The sequence below is a fragment of the Mytilus galloprovincialis genome, chromosome 9, assembly GCF_965363235.1.
Source record: "Mytilus galloprovincialis chromosome 9, xbMytGall1.hap1.1, whole genome shotgun sequence".
NCBI classification, from domain to species: Eukaryota; Metazoa; Mollusca; class Bivalvia; order Mytilida; family Mytilidae; genus Mytilus; species Mytilus galloprovincialis.
In genome coordinates this window covers 62,601,998-62,618,414 of record NC_134846.1, presented here as the reverse complement: position 1 = coordinate 62,618,414, position 16,417 = coordinate 62,601,998, and the positions used below count along the sequence as shown (strand labels likewise).

General features: G+C 30.7%; 1 protein-coding gene across 4 annotated transcripts; it reads left to right on the top strand.

The window, feature by feature from the left end:
* The first annotated feature begins 3,899 nt into the window (after positions 1–3,899).
* LOC143045562 (uncharacterized) lies at positions 3,900–15,746 on the top strand. Of its 4 annotated transcripts, none has more exons than XM_076218157.1 (11): positions 3,900–3,922; positions 6,911–7,025; positions 7,809–8,014; positions 9,960–10,067; positions 10,607–10,695; positions 11,417–11,487; positions 11,957–12,034; positions 12,625–12,738; positions 13,227–13,265; positions 14,027–14,131; positions 15,430–15,746. In XM_076218157.1, exons 2-11 carry the CDS (start codon positions 6,951–6,953, stop codon positions 15,466–15,468), a joined length of 924 nt encoding a protein of 307 aa, XP_076074272.1. In that variant the 5' UTR covers positions 3,900–3,922; positions 6,911–6,950; the 3' UTR covers positions 15,469–15,746. The 4 variants fall into 4 exon arrangements, with proteins under 4 accessions (XP_076074272.1, XP_076074273.1, XP_076074271.1 ...); XM_076218158.1 differs by lacking the exon at positions 3,900–3,922 and adding an exon at positions 3,931–3,949; XM_076218156.1 differs by lacking the exon at positions 3,900–3,922 and adding an exon at positions 5,202–5,291.
* Positions 15,747–16,417: the final 671 nt, after the last annotated feature.

Sequence of the window (16,417 nt, the reverse complement as noted above, 5' to 3'; positions counted from 1 at the left end):
GGTATGGTGACTCTGTACTCTTTGATACTGGTAAAGGTAATGTCTATAGCACAGACAAGCTCTGACTCAGATATATCACTGATTGGTTGATCATCACTAAATGTACATTTAAATCCATCCTCTTGAATCTGACACAGGACAAGCTGAAATATAACACACATGCATACATACACTGTTATCAGTTTAATGAACTTCTGCAGGTCAATATAAACTAGAGGCTCTTTAGAGCCTGTGTCGCTCACCTTGGTCTATGTGAATATTAAACAAAGGAAGTAGATGGATTCATGACAAAATTGTGTTTTGGTGATGTTAATGTGTTTGTAGATATTCCTTTACTGAATACTCTTGCTGTTAACAATATATCTATCTATAATGCACTTTGCCCAGTAGTTACAGAGAAAATCATTTTGTAAAAATTTACCAAAAATTACTGAAAATGATTAAAAATTGACTATAAAGGACAATAACTCCTTAAGCGGTCAATTCCCCATTTTGCTCATCGAAACTTATTTGTAGGTCTTACTTTGCTGTACATTACTGCTGTTTACAGTTTATCTCTATCTATAATAATATTCAAGCTAATAACTAAAAATGTCAAAATTTCCTTAAGATTACCAATTTAGGGGCAGCAACCCATCAACCAGTTGTCTGATTCATTTGAAAATTACAGGGCAGATGATAGATGTTAACCTGATTAACAATTTTACCCCTTGTCAGATTTGCTCTAAATGCTTTCATTTCAGAGTTATAAGCTAAAATCTACATTTTACCCTGATTTTCTGGGGGGGGGGGGCTATGGTTTTTTTTGGAAAAAAAAGTTTGTTTCCAGGTTTTGGTGAAAAAAATAATTTGTTTTGGACCCTGAGAAAAAAAAATTGTTTGTTTCACCCTCAGCTGCCACTATATGTAATGCTAAAATTGAAAGAAAAAAAATGTTTTTGGTTTGTCGCTAAAAAAATAGATTGTTCTTCGCCGAAGGCTTAAAAAAAAGTTTGCACAGAAAAAAAAACCATAGCCCCCCCCCCCCCCGAAAACTTCTATTTCATTTGGTATCTTGTGGAAAGTTGTCTCATTGGTTATCAAACACATCTTCAAAATTGATGCACCTGAGATCACCCCTAGTTTTTGGTGGGGTTCGTGTTGCTTATTCTTTAGTTTTCTATGTTTAGTCATGTGTACTATTGTTTGTCTGTTTGTCTTTTTAAATTTTAGCCATGGCGTTGTCAGTTTATTTCCGATTAATGAGTTTGACTGTCCCTCTGGTATCTTTCGTCCCTCTTTTATTTCTATATTTGACAGACATGCAGAAATTTTTGTTTTAGTCCTGGAAATCGACATTGCATACATCTCAGGATAATAACAGTCGTTTACCGTAATGGTGCAAAAATCTTGCTGTGTAGTATCAGTTTTGACATAGGCACTGGCTACGGTTACATGGAAATGTAACAATAATAAAAATATTATTGTTACATTGGAGACTAATTACCGGAATGCAAAGTTGGGTGAGGAACCGATTAATTACGAATGTAACAATAATTACTGAGGCTACGGTTACATTACGTTATTGTTACATGAAAAACAGCAATGTACGCTAGATTTATTAAACTTAAATCTTCTATAGTTGTTTTGCTTAATTATTTCATATGTACTAAACAATACTTGTAATACTGATAAATATTAAATATTATTATTCAACAATTAAATTGTGTTTAACTTGAATAGTTTTACGTATTAATGTTTTTGATGTTCTTAAAGATACTACTCAAGATTAGGAGTGTCAAAGGCGAAACATATAGTTCAATGGTTTTTCTTTTTTAAAGTATTTAACTGCACACCTACTCTTATTACTGTCATTATACTTTGAACCAATTTTGTTTAGGGTGAAACACTTTAAAAAATTGCGATGCGTTTTAAACCGGCGAAACTTAAACAAAATCAAGACATAAATTTCATACAGCTAAACAACTTGACCCAAATTGATACATCAAAAGCAAAGTTTGCTAACTGTAACTTAAATACTAAGATTTTCTTTATGTACACGTAACCGTGGAGGACGCAATTTCGTTCATCAAAAATGTGTCGGACTTTAAAAACCACTTACTTGATTTGTAGAAATTGTCATTGTAAATAAAAAAATTACAGTAAATATATTGTATGTAATAAATGTATGTATTGCAAATATAAAATAAATGTCTTCATTTTTTATTATCTAGTACATATTACTAGTCCCATCGTACATTGCTGTTTTTCATGTAACAATAACGCTATGTAACCGTAGCCTTAATAATTATTGTTACATTCGTAATTAAACAGATCCTTACCCAACCATGCATTCCGGCATTTAGTCTCCAATGTAACAATAATATTTTTATTATTGTTACATTTCAATGTAACCGTAGCCAGTGCCTTTGACATATACATTGCTGAAATCTCTGCTAAAACTAGTCCTAATCTAGGAAGAACTTCTTTACATAGAAATTGCCGACATCTCAACTGCTAAAGACATTGCCATTACTGAGCTTTTGACAATCATATTTGGAAATGTAAATCAGTGTACAGTTACATTTTAAAAATTGCAGCAGTGCATCAACCCTCTAGAACAAATTACAGCCGATTCCATTGAGTGTGTATGTAGATGGTAATATCTTAATTTGGTTAGTTTGCTTGCTAGCTGAACCGTGAAGTCAGTGTTAGGTAAGGTAAACTGTCCTCCTTTAAGAGTAGACTATCCCGACAGGTAACCAATCTATCTGTCTGTATGACTAGGCTACTTCGAAATATGGGTAGTTTACTTTACCTAATAATGACTTCGCGGTTCAGCTAGCAAGCAAGCTAATCAAAGATATTACCTTTGCCTACACGCAATCACTCAATGGAATTGGCTGTAAAGAATGAAGCAGAATGATGGATTGCTGTTTTATATCCTTTAGCAAATAAGATACATATCTTGGACGAAAGCATAATATGAAACCTACTTTTTATTAAGCCGATTTTAACGTGCTAAAGTTCAGGAGGTAACAGTCCTCATGGAGACATGTCACCCTACCTAGGCACATTTATAAGTATTACTCTTGGTTAACCATTCTTTGCTCTAACTTCTAAGTGATGCCGCATTCTTAGTGGAGAAGTAGAAAAAAGTCAATATCAGTAATTCAAGTCTTTGGTTTAACCTGAAGGTGAATCAAACTTTCGACCACCCGCACTCGAGCACGCTAGATCCACGTTACCACAGAAATGGACAACTTATCTTTATGCAAATAAACTCATCAACGATACCATGCAGGATAATCCGATTGCCGAAATTCAGTTATGTATGGATGAACTCAGTTTTATTTCTAAGTGTCTCTCTTTCTTTCTTTCTGACTGGCTGGTGGTTTTGAATTCATATTTGACGCAAAATAAGCAAAACAAAATAAAACACGGCAAATGTGGCGGAATAATTAATTCGCAGCTAGACGCGGGTCATGATTACAAAATTCCCTAGAAGAGACAGTGTGATATCGAATTTTGTGCAGTTTAATGTATTAAGTTTTGTAATTCTTGCAACCACTCAAAAACTATTTGTAAAAGTTAATTCAAAAGATATTATTTATTGATAGTTACAGTTTGAATGTCGTCGGAACGGCATTTAATAGTCAAACAATTGTCTTGTTTAATGTGCTGTTTGACTAATGGTCGAGTAAAATCGATTTTTCAAAATTATTATAAGTAAGTTTGTGGAGAAAAGATTTCTAAATATTGTAAGAATTTAAATAGTATTACAATGTACTGTGTTATAGACATCGAAGGTTAATCATTTCAATTTAAACATTGTACTTATAAATTTATTTGATTAATATTTCAAAGTAAATATGTGGTTTATTTGAAATCAGTTACTTTCTCCTACTAAAGAGTCTAAAATTTACAACTTCGTTTCTGACAGGTAAGACATTCTTATCGGTTGATATTGGTAAGTAATTTTGCATTTGAACAAGTTCTTTATAAAAAAACTAAATTATATATATTTACAGATTTTGGTAAAACAGCAGATTAATGAGAAACTGTTGTATATATTTGTTTTGTTTGATGTTTTTTTGTTTTGTTTTTTTGGCATTCTATTGAATTTGATATTGTTAGTGCAGTTTCCTGTTTATGGTTCAAATCAAATTATATGTATTCATAAATATATTTTTCGCCATAAAACTAATCGTTTACACATGCATGAAACCATTGTCACTGAACTCCATCAACCAATCAAATTATTTTGTCAATTGGGACGATTTGGCTGCATATACACATTTTGTTCAGTCTCATATCGAAAAGCTTGTCATCTAGACTAGTCATGTGCATGCAGACTCTATGTGCATAAACAATTTTCACGGTTTTTTTGTTTTGTCAATGATGTGCAATACCATAAATATTTAATCAAGGATGTAAGGTATAAAACGAATTTGCAGGAAAAAATTAAGACTGAAATATTGGGTATAATTGCCAAACAGACAAATGATGAAGGAAAGTACATAACCAGGAAGCTTTGCACATATATGGGGGGTCACATATACGAATTAGAAATTCAATGCATTTAAGTGCTATAGTGACAATTTGTTAATCCATCTATCTAATTTCTTTTACATTTCTTTGTGTTTGATTACTCAGTGAATTCTATTGTTTAAAGTTATGGTGTCCGTAGTGGAAAACACCTTAATCCGTTGGCCACCAACCCTTTTCTATCGAGTTTCTATAAACTATTTATTTTATATAATACTTTTGTAGTATGTTATTTGGAAGGCAGCTTAGGTTTTATATATACTGTATCTGGTACTGTCCGGACCTCGTTAATAAATTTTAAAGTAAAGTTAAATTATAGTGGAACTTGGTACTTCATACGCATGAAATTTTAAATTAACGATTCTAAAATCCTTTGCTAAATGAAATAAAAAGTCAGTTTTATAGTAGATCTTACAAAAATACAACAATTGTATGAATTGATTAGAATGACTGACATCTTATATGATCTTATATATTTCAGTCATATCAGGTATTGACTGGGACTATCATACAGTCTCTGTCACGGTTTATTGGTAACAAATAAATAAATATTTACATGTAAAATAATAGTGCAAGGTTTTATTAGATTTTAAACTTGGCTCTACTCTTTGACTAGTATATATTCATGGCTTTTTAATTTTCGCGGGGAAATGTGGTTGGCATGGAAACCATCATGTGACTAGCCAGCTTCAGAATCAAAATGGACGCCAATCAGATGTGACGTACATCCAAGCCAACAGCAGTTGAAAATCGATGAATTCTGTGTAAAGATAACAATTTTTGCTTAGACATTATTCACTGTTAATGTTCAGATATATAGAAATGTTAGTTTTCTTTATTCAATTTGCATGTTCATGACTCGAAAATGAAACAAAAAGTCACGAACTGCAAGTGTCAAGAGTGTCGAAGTGGAGAGACAGGTTCGCGCACTGAGGATATAAAAAATACTATTCTCTATCTATACAAACACAGAATAGAATGAAAGAAAGATTCGTGTATTGCATGAAATAAACGCATAAAAATAGGTGACGTCGTTTACATTTTATCGACTGAGCGTTTAAACGATTTTTTTTTACTCTGATGTATATAATTTAGTGATATACTGACGGACCTTAAAAACGCAACATACATTTTGGTTATTTTTCTTATGATGTTATTAATTGATCCTCATAACTACTAATCATATTTCTTTCAACTTTGAAATATTCAATATCTGACTTACTTGAGGTAATTGAACAAAGTATGTATCACAAATTTCTTGAAACAAAATCCATAAATGATTTATTTAATTTTTTTTTTTGTGATGGGGCAGGACCTTTTAACCCTTTCAGCGCCGAGACGTTGTTTTTTCACATGATTACGTTGCCATACATATTTCAATGACGTTACTAAAATGATACGTAACGTAACGTCAACACATTACCGTACAAGCACATGCACGCTATCCTCCGTAATCGATTAATTGGACATCTCATATATTCAGGGAAATTTCCCATATCTCCGGCCACCTTTGAATTAACTTGAGTTCACGTAGCAAATGCGTATTTCCAGTGATTTTTGTTTAATTTTCAGGCTAGAATTCGAAGTTTTACAATCAAGAAAGGGAGGTTCATGGAAGAGCCTACACATACTCGTTTACAATTAAGAAAGGGAAGTTCATGGAAGAGCCTACACAATCACTCTATACTTTTACACATCTGACATAGAAATTAAATTAATTGTCCTAATCAGAATCGAAATAATTGATGCAAGCTATAATTTATGGTAGTTTTTAACATGGGAAGCATTATATTTGTGTCACTATCGCTTGGGCAAAAATAATCTGACAGGAATATAATGCATACCCATGTTAAAACTAAAATAAAGTAGCTTGCATCAAGTATTTCTTAATTAGAAGCTCAAAAACAGTACACATAATATGTCCAACAGAACGGGATGACTTTTCTATCTGTCAATCATTTAGATGTTGGTTACATGCAGTTCATTGACATTATACTGAAAGAATTAAGAACTCAATATCAAATTTATATGATCTTAAATTCTTTTGGGAAAATGTTTATACTGAGGTATCACAAAGACTTACATGTAGGACTATAAGTACACTGAATTGTTCATGAATTGCGATCAGTCTTTGTAGCAAGTTTTTTTATGATTATAATCACTTAAAATATAATTCACAATTGGTATCTATTACTTGTTTGAAACAGTTGATATCTTCAAATTCAACATTTTAAAACTTTTCTCTGACATGGACACATGAAAAAGCATTCAAATTTTTGCCTTTGTGTGTAGTATGAAAAAGAATTTTTATTAGAAAGTAATTTATCTAGGAAATTTAATTTGTATTTATGCAATAATAATGCTTTTGATGTTTGTTTTTCAGAAATAGAAATGACTGAGCAGTATTATTATTGATTTACAAAATGATTAATAAAGACCTAGATGTGGACAGTATAGTGGAGCAACTTCTTTCCATTAAGGAATCTCCAAACAAGCAGGTTTGTTGGAAATTTATGATGATTGAATTTGATTGGTATTGCAGGTGTACATGCATATGTTCATCTGTTACGTTGTAAACAATTTTTATGCCCCACCTACGATAGTAGAGGGGCATTATGTTTTCTGGTCTGTGTGTCCGTTCGTCCGTTCGTTCGTCCGTCCGTCCGTTCGTCCGTCCGTCTGTCCCGCTTCAGGTTAAAGTTTTTGGTCAAGGTAGTTTTTGATGACGCTGAAACTTAGTACATATGTTCCTTATGATATGATCTTTCTAATTTTAAAGACAAATTAAACTTTTGACCCCAATTTCACGGTCCACTGAACATAGAAAAAGAAAGTAAGAGTTTCAGGTTAAAGTTTTTGGTCTAGGTAGTTTTTGATGAAGTTGAAGTCCAATCAACTTGAAACTTAGTACAAATGTTCCCTATGATATGATCTTTCTAATTTTAATGCCTAATTATATTTTTTACCCATTTTCACGGTCCATTGAACATGGAAAATGATAGTGCGAGTGGGGCATCCGTGTACTTTGGACACATTCTTGTTATAATTTGGTAGACACACATTCTTGTGTTTTTTCATGGTATAAAATAATGGATTACAAATTAAAATGAGCGCAGAGTGAAAAGTTTTTAAAATTTTGAAATTTCCTTTTTTCTAAATGAATACTGCTTATTATAAAGGTTAGGGTTGAAAAGGGAAAAAAAATTATAATCCTGGTCAAATATTAATGAAATTATATTATATCTTTATTTACCATATTCTACTACAATTTATATTTACAGGTTCAGTTGCCAGAAACTCAAATAAGGCAATTATGCCAGCTATCGAGGGAATTGTTTTTGGAACAACCTATGATTGTAGAAGTTGCCTCCCCTGTCAATATTGTTGGTGATATACATGGACAGTATGAAGATATGTTAAGACACTTTGATAAGTGTGGTTACCCACCAGATGCTAATTATTTATTTTTGGGGGATTATGTGGACAGGTTAGCTTTATTGATATGAATAAGAAAAAGTCTAGTACCGGTATGAGTGCCAATGAGACAGCTCTCCATCCAAGTCACAATGTATAAAAAGTTAACATTTCTAGATCAAAGTACTGCCTTTAACCCAAAACCTTGCCTCACACTGAACAGCAAGCTGTAAAGAGCTCCAAAATTACTACAGGTAGTCTAAAACAATTCAAACAGGAAAACCAACCATCTTATCTATAAAATAAACAAGAAAGGAGAAACACCTATTAACCACACCAACATAGGAAAAACACTGAACAACAGGTAATCAACTAAGGACAGGTGCATAAAAATGTAGTGGGGTTTAAACTTTTTAACAGGTGCCAACCTTCACCCTAACGCTGAAAAGTACAACATTACATCCTATAAAGACACATTGAAATAGCTTAACTCGTTTACGAAGACATTTTGATAAAAACAAGTAAACATACACTGAACAAATAAGTTTGATCTGTAACACAATATAAATGTAATATTAAAAAATTGGTACCTACACCACATAGACATAACAGGTAGTACTAAAAGAGATGTAGAGTGTCAATAAGACAACTCTTACCTGGGACACAATGGTGTTAAATAAAACAATTTCCAATGTTGGTTGTTTATTACAAGTAATTTGTGTATGTAAATATATCCCCAACATGTTGCAGATTTAAGGATGTATTCTTCTGTCTTTTCAGTCTCGTTTAAATCTCGTTCTTGAATCATTTTGAAAACATGTGATACAAGTGGAAAATATCAATGAATCTTAAAAATATCATAATAAAAAATAACTCTGTGAAAAAATTGTGTATTTACAATGAATGGTTTTTGAGTAATCCAGTTTTCAAATTTAAAGACCAATCAAGTCAGTATTTTTAGCCAAAAATTTGAGAAAATGGGTGAGGGATACAAAAAATTATTTTACAAGAATCATGTACAACCCTATCGTTTTGGTCTTTTCAAATTTCTTACATTCTTGCATTTTTTCAATCATGTATAACAAAATAAGTTGAAAATAATAGGCATTGTATTCTTAAAACTGAGAAAAATCACAAAAATACAAAATTAACAGCATGGTAAATTTTACACAAAAAAGCGTCAAAATTTGATAAAACTTTCTTATATTAACACCTACCTATAGTTTTCTTAGGTATAATGTATTCAGATTGGTCCACTTCATCTTTATAGAAAGTATGAAAAAAAGTTTAATTGTGGAACTGTGATTTTTTTCACGATAATAGCCCAAAAATAGGTAAAAATCGATGAAAAATGGGAAAATCATCAAAATTGGGCATTTTCAAAGGGCTGTAGCAAAAAAAGAAGTGCACCACCATATGTTTTTTACTTCACCAATTATTTTGTTACAGTCTTATAAACCCAAAAATCAGGTTAAGAAAAAAAGTTTAATTCTAGAAATTTTTGGCTCCTCAGAGGTGTACATCCTTAATTAAATTATACCTGTAATACTTGAAAGTTGTTAATATAGTTAATCTTTGTAAAATATGACTTTAAATACATGTACATGAAAGGAAACTATTTTGTATGATTCTAATTTTGCTATGTTAAAGTTAGTTATCTTACAGCAAAATACTCTACTGCAACACTACTTATCAATAATTTGATACTGAATTTTCGACTCTCCCTTGACACCATTTGCGAGTATAGTCTTGAGGAAACAATGATAGTCCGTTGGAAGGGGACAATAAATGGCTGACCCGTGTTAAGAGAGACCCATATCTTCTGCAAGTTAAAGACACCCTTGTAAATTTAGAAAAAGGGCAGGCTAATGATGCTACAAGGCAGCACTCAAACCCGCAAAGTGAGAAGGGATTAATATAAGTTGCAAAACTTGTTACCCAATCCACTATAAATAAATATGTTTAAACTATAATAATTTTTATATATATATATATTGTATGATTTTTATGTATTTCAGAGGAAAAAGGTCACTGGAAACTATATGTTTACTTTTGGCTTATAAAATTAAGTACCCTAAAAATTTCTTCTTGCTGAGGGGTAATCATGAATGTGCATCAATTAACAGGTAAGTTGACAGTTTATATTGTCAAGCAAAAAGAAAAAAGGGTTTTGAATACATGTCAAATCCTTTGAAATATATATCCATTCAACAAATTAAATGTCAATATGAAAAAATTCCAAAACAAAATCTTGACTCTCTGCATTTATCCACAATGAACATGTCTTTTGTTAATCACTACCCTAGAATTAATTCAGAAAGATGTGTATCTTATTATTCCTTGCATCTAAAACTGGGTATTTATGCAGACAACATAAAACAAAATTTGAAATGTTGGAAGATATCTTCAGTTTATTTGATTAGTGTTTGGTTTATGCCATGAAATAGCCTGCATGTTATGAATATTCATTATGATTATATTTTTTTTTACATACACTAAATAGTTATATTCAATTCAATTTAATTCAAATATTTATTGTCATATAATCTCTAAACAATAAGTTTGTGACAAATAATACAAACATATACACAAAATGCATTTCACAAACAAAACCATAGGAAAACATATTAAACATAAAAAGTAAAAAAGCTGTTTGATTTTGCAGAATATACGGGTTTTACGATGAATGTAAAAGAAGATACAACATTAAATTATGGAAGACATTTACAGATTGTTTTAACTGTTTGCCTATAGGTATTATTTTACTAAAATATAAAATACCAAAATTGAAATAATCAAAAACTGGCTAACTAAAATAATTTTAGTTAGCAAGTTTTTGATTATTTGAATTTTTGAATTTTTATACATTATTTCAGCTGCATAGGTAACAGCATACTGCTTATTTTAGAATAGTTCACTTTGTTAAAAAAAATTGGAAAATGACATAGTTTCCTATATAATTTTAGCTGCCATGCATGCAGCTCTCTTGGTTGTTTCAAACGGTTTCCTTAACATTTCATTTCTCTCTTGCTCAGTTTTTTTAATAGCATATAAAGCTGACTCCTTATTTTAATATTGAAAAATGAAAAGTAAAATAAAATTGTTTTGAAAATTACAATTGCAACTTCTTGGACTTAAACTTAATAGAAGTTGATGCTTCAAATCCAATTTCTATATAATCAAAGTTATCCTTTGAAGATCAAATAAGTCATTAACTTGTATGTGTTTAACCAAACTTGTCAAGAAATCAATGTTATTGAAAATGACATAATTCTTGCATGGTGTTTGTACCTATTTGGTCTAAAAATAGGTTCAAATACAAATTTGGGCAAAAATGATAATACCAATTGTCTCAAATTGGTATGATTGCTAAATTCAATTTAAAATTCAATTTAGGTTTAACTTGCTTTATAAAAGCAATCTTTACCCTTTACTGATTATGAAATTATTTTGTTTGTTGCTATATCATTTTTAGCTGCTGTAGTGGAAGACACAATATTTTGTATGCATGGAGGCTTGTCTCCAGATCTAAAAGAGATGTCTCAAGTAAGTTTGCATAATTATAAGAGAGAAAGATTAGCCATGTGAACATTGTGTCATACTTTCATGCAGCTAGACAATTCCAATACAAAATGAAAAGATTAGACTTTATGCAAGTCACACTCTTTAAAAAAACCAAAAAAACCATGACGTTCAAAATCTTAAATATTGGTATCTAAAGGCAGTTCCAGAATTGATTTTGATGGGGATTGAACACACTTATTTTAATATTCGATGGGTGGTGGTTGTGTTTCATAAAGATAGCCTATGATGAACAATTTATACACACAATTGATTAGAATGTTATTCATAGTGGGGTAAAATAATATATCTCCCATATGTATGTCAAACCCCTCACCCCACCACCCTACAGACCAAAAAGGTTTTCAGACTGTAAAGAAAAGAATAATGCAAAAAAATATAATGGTAGATTATTTGCATTTATAGTTCCTATAACATAATGAGTCTTTTTTAGTTGAATAAATTGGAAAGGCCATTGGATGTTCCTGACCATGGTTTGATATGTGATCTTTTATGGGCAGATCCAGATGAGGTCAGTAGAATCATCAGCAAATACATAATTTAAAAAAAAAATATCAATTTTCATAAATCCCTCTCCAGGCATGACATTTCTTTATTCACATCCAATAATAGAGAGTATTGACTTAGTTAGAATTTTAGATACATCTGTACAAATACAAATAACATATTGAAAGGTACTGTGGGATACCATTTTGTTGGAACAGGTGAGCCATGCATTTCATTGTTCAACAATTAAAGCTTGTATGCAGATTTTTGTAAAATATCAGATACACATGAAAACATGATTTTTCTTATTAATCCACAAAATTGGTTCCCACAAAAATAAATGAATCTACAATATTGAGGTCAAGGTAAAATAAAGGACGGTGTCACAAATTTTAGTAAAATTTGGCATGTGGCTGTCGACCATTGAACTTTAAAAAAAATAAATAATGCATTTTCTGAAATATTACTGCTTGAATCTAAATATGTGATCATTTGTATAGAAAGCAAATTTGACAAAAAACATGTCTAAAATTTGTCCAGTGAATTAAAATGTATCATAAATATAAGAAGGCTGTAATAGATTACATCAACTAAAAATCTGTAGTTTCTTTTTAGGATATAACAGGTTGGGGAGAAAATGACAGAGGAGTGTCCTACACCTTCGGTGGTGATGTAGTGTTAGATTTCCTGAATAAGCATGACTTAACATTAATAGCAAGGGCACATCAGGTAAGATTAAAGAGAAGTGTTTTTATACAGCATCATATATGCAGAAATGCTAGATTTCACTCCATACTGTTAACACCTTTTTATGAGCATAACTTAATTGAAGAGTAACTGGTCTGGCCAAAAAAAGGTAGTGTCTACAATACAGTTTCATATGAAAGTATTTTGGTGAGATCCAGTATAAGAACTTATTTTATATATGAATAATTACAATATAGCTAAATATTAATAGTGTAAAAGAAAGCTAAATGCAACAATTTGGTTATTGGGGAGGTTTTTTTCATCGAAGGAGATTTTGACCATCATAAAAGGCTACATGGCCTGTGGGGATGGGGATTCAGTTTGAATTTGGAAGGAAATCAGATGTCCATTGAATGATTGCTGAACTCCCACAAATTAAATGGATTTTTTAAAGTGTTTTTTCTTCATAGTTAAATTCTCTTTGAAGATTTTAAACTTTTCAATTATAATGTTTATTTTTTTTCTTGCAGGTTGTAGAAGATGGATACCAATTTTTCCAGAAGAGAAGTGTATGTATAAGTGTTAAAACTAGTAGTAAATTGGCATCCTTTTTTAAAAAGCTTTGTTAATGCAACATACTAAGTTTTAAATCAGCTTTCTGGTTTTGGGATAAAGAAAAAAAATGATAGAATTTATCTATAGGAAGTGTGTAAAAAACTTACATACCCAGATTTACTAGAAATTTTACACATTATTGGCATTTGTAAATGTGAGAGTAAGATACCTTTTGAAAAAAATATAATCATAACAGGTTTATGGGACTGTAACCTGCAGAATGACAATAATTGTTTCCATGTTATTCAAATTACTACAAACTTAAAAATACACTGTTGAGATTGGTGAATGCAGACTTGTTTTTCATATGAAAATTTTCTGGTTTGTTCTAGAGTTATGGTACTTATATATATATAGTCATATATAAGGGGATATTCAAACACCAAATACAAGTCGACCGTGCAAGACCACAATGGGTAGTCAAGGTCTTTACCCCCCTCCCTTTCATCATCAAATACAAGTTTTTCTAGAGCTATTTTACTATATAAAAAAAATTAGGTGATATTATTGCCAATGAGACAACTATCCATCAGAGTAAAAAGTGCATTAGTCGATTGATGGATACAGATAACTTACAATTGTTTGAACCTTCAATGCATGTTTGTGCAGTTGGCTTTAGATTATGCCTGCATGTAAGATTTTTCTGTAGTTTATTTCTATCTAATGCATATACATCTTGTCGCTTTTGTGATTATGATAATTCTTTATTTTCCAGCTACTGACTTTATTTAGTGCACCTAACTATTGTGGAGAATTTGACAATGCTGGTGCAGTATTAGTAGTTTCAGAAGATTTGACATGCTCTTTTCAAATTTTACCAGTAAGTATAGCAGGTTGGAATAAAATGTCAGGTACTATATTATGCTTGTATGTACCCTTAATGAAACCATTTATTTACATTAAAAAAAAATCTTAACTTTATTTAACTTGAAAGTACATTCACTTGAAAGTACAGTTATCTAACACACTGGTGGACCAGATTTTTTTCCAAAATTAAGCAGGGTGTCGAAAAAACTGTTTTGCAAGGATAAGCATATTTTGGGATCAGAAAAATGTGCCAGTTAAAGCAGGATTATTGAATACTCAGGTGTCCGATTAGGCAGGTTACAATATATTTCTGAGAAACTTCAAGAAAGTTATTTAATGAATAACTAGAAGAAAGAATGAAAAAGAGTAAAATTCAGACTTAAAAAAAGAGGCTCGCGGGTATAAAAAAAACAGCAAAAAAATCAAACATTTGCTTTTTCATTACAAATTTTATTTATTACACTATTATTTATTACTTTATGATATGGTACAAAAATCCACCCGGACAAATCGATTTGGTTTGCCCATGGATGACTTTAAAAATGGTTAAATGATTGAAAAAGCTCCAAATTATCTCCCTTTGGTGCAAAAATGTCATTTTTTGAAGTTGAAATGGGAATATCTTTTTTAACTCATCGGTGACCTATATTTTTTATTATTGTTTTCAATCAGACTGTACATAAACTAAATATTTGTAAAATTTAAGTGATTTCTGTAATTTAGTTCTTTTTTATTTCGATATCACCAATATTTCTCCTATTAGTTCAACAGAAAAAAACAAAAATGTATGCTTCTTTCGGAGGCAGATCGTGAGCTTAAATTGGGTGACCCCATATTTTTATTTTATATTTCTATTAGGTATAAGATAAAGTTAAATCATAGAAAAAAATAGAAAAATCCTATATTAGAAAAAAAAGTTGATTTAGACCCGCGAGCCCCCTTAAGGTGGTACCCAACACTTTCACTAAAATTAATTTGGCTCGTTTAATTTTCATAAAATTTTGTCAAAGTATTTACTTTGACCCTTTAACCAAAAAAATAAAAATTTTAAAAAATTTGAACCAACCGTTTTGTCAGAAAAATTACACTGGTTATATAGCAGTTTGACAAACACCAATTTTGATCATTGAGAAGCTTAATATTCCCTTAAGAACACAACGTCATTAAAACGTTCTGCTGATTTTACAGAGTTATCTCACTGTAGTGTTAGGTACCACCTTAAGTACTTATTCACTGTTTTGAAAGGATTTTTATTCCTATGAGAGTTGAAGAGCTATAAATTTGTAATTCATTTGATGACTTGTTTTTCAGCCACATAAAGAAAAGAAGGTTATTGTAAAGAAGAAGTAGTATTTGATGTTAATAACAAAGACACAGAAAATGGATAGAAAAAACTAATCTAAAATTAAATTATTAGATTGTGTACATTGTGCTTCTCATCGAACTACATGTACACTTTGAATAGAAACTTAATCTATTTTATATAATGTGCTTTTATGTAGCATAGGTAGAAGTTATTCCCCTTGAATACTGTACACAACAATCTGTAGATTTACAAAATAAGATTGGTCAGTGAAATTTTATGGCTGATCATCCATTCTACATTTTTCCAATTTTTCATATTTTTTACATCCTCCCTTGGCTTGTTAAAACTTGTTTAAACATGTTAAACTACGACAAAAAAAATATTTGAAAATAGAAAAGATATTTGATAGAATAACCAAACTTTTTCAGTAAAAAAATTTGATAATTCATGAATATTTGACCAACAGACATAACAACTAGTGTACACAATGAAACACACTCAAATGTTACTGATTTTATTGATTACTAAATAAACATTTATTCTTTCATAAATTGAGGGTGTTGCTTTTTTATTTTCTTGAGGGTTTGAATTTGATTCATTTCTATACATATTTGTTATTTGTTTATATTTTTAAGTTTCTGCATATTTTGACTGAAGGATACTCATTTAATTAGCAGTATTTTGCCAAGTGAAATTATTGATAAACATCAATTGATTGTATGTGTTAAATGATATTCCATGTAAATTCACCTAACCTAAAACAATGTGTTATTTAGTAAACTTTTATGTACTATGTTACTTAAAATTGATAGTCTTATGCCTGTCTAAGAATAACTAGTACGATTTTGCTGAATATAGTAGTTTAGTTTTTGCAAGGAAATCAATTTGAAATATTCGATACTATACAATATAAAATATCACTTGCAGCATTTTATAATTTGTTTAGGCAACACTTTTTCAAAGCACTGGCAAATGAATAATTACTGTTTGCAA

What these genes read in the sequence shown, in the direction of transcription:
- LOC143045562 (XM_076218157.1), top strand. Translation starts at nt 6,951, where the DNA reads ATGATTAATAAAGACCTAGATGTGGACAGTATAGTGGAGCAACTTCTT. An exon ending in GAATGTGCATCAATTAACAG is followed by an intron (nt 10,068 to 10,606) that starts GTAAGTTGACAG and finishes TTGATTTTGCAG; the next exon opens with AATATACGGGTTTTACGATG. An exon ending in TAATAGCAAGGGCACATCAG is followed by an intron (nt 12,739 to 13,226) that starts GTAAGATTAAAG and finishes TTTTTCTTGCAG; the next exon opens with GTTGTAGAAGATGGATACCA.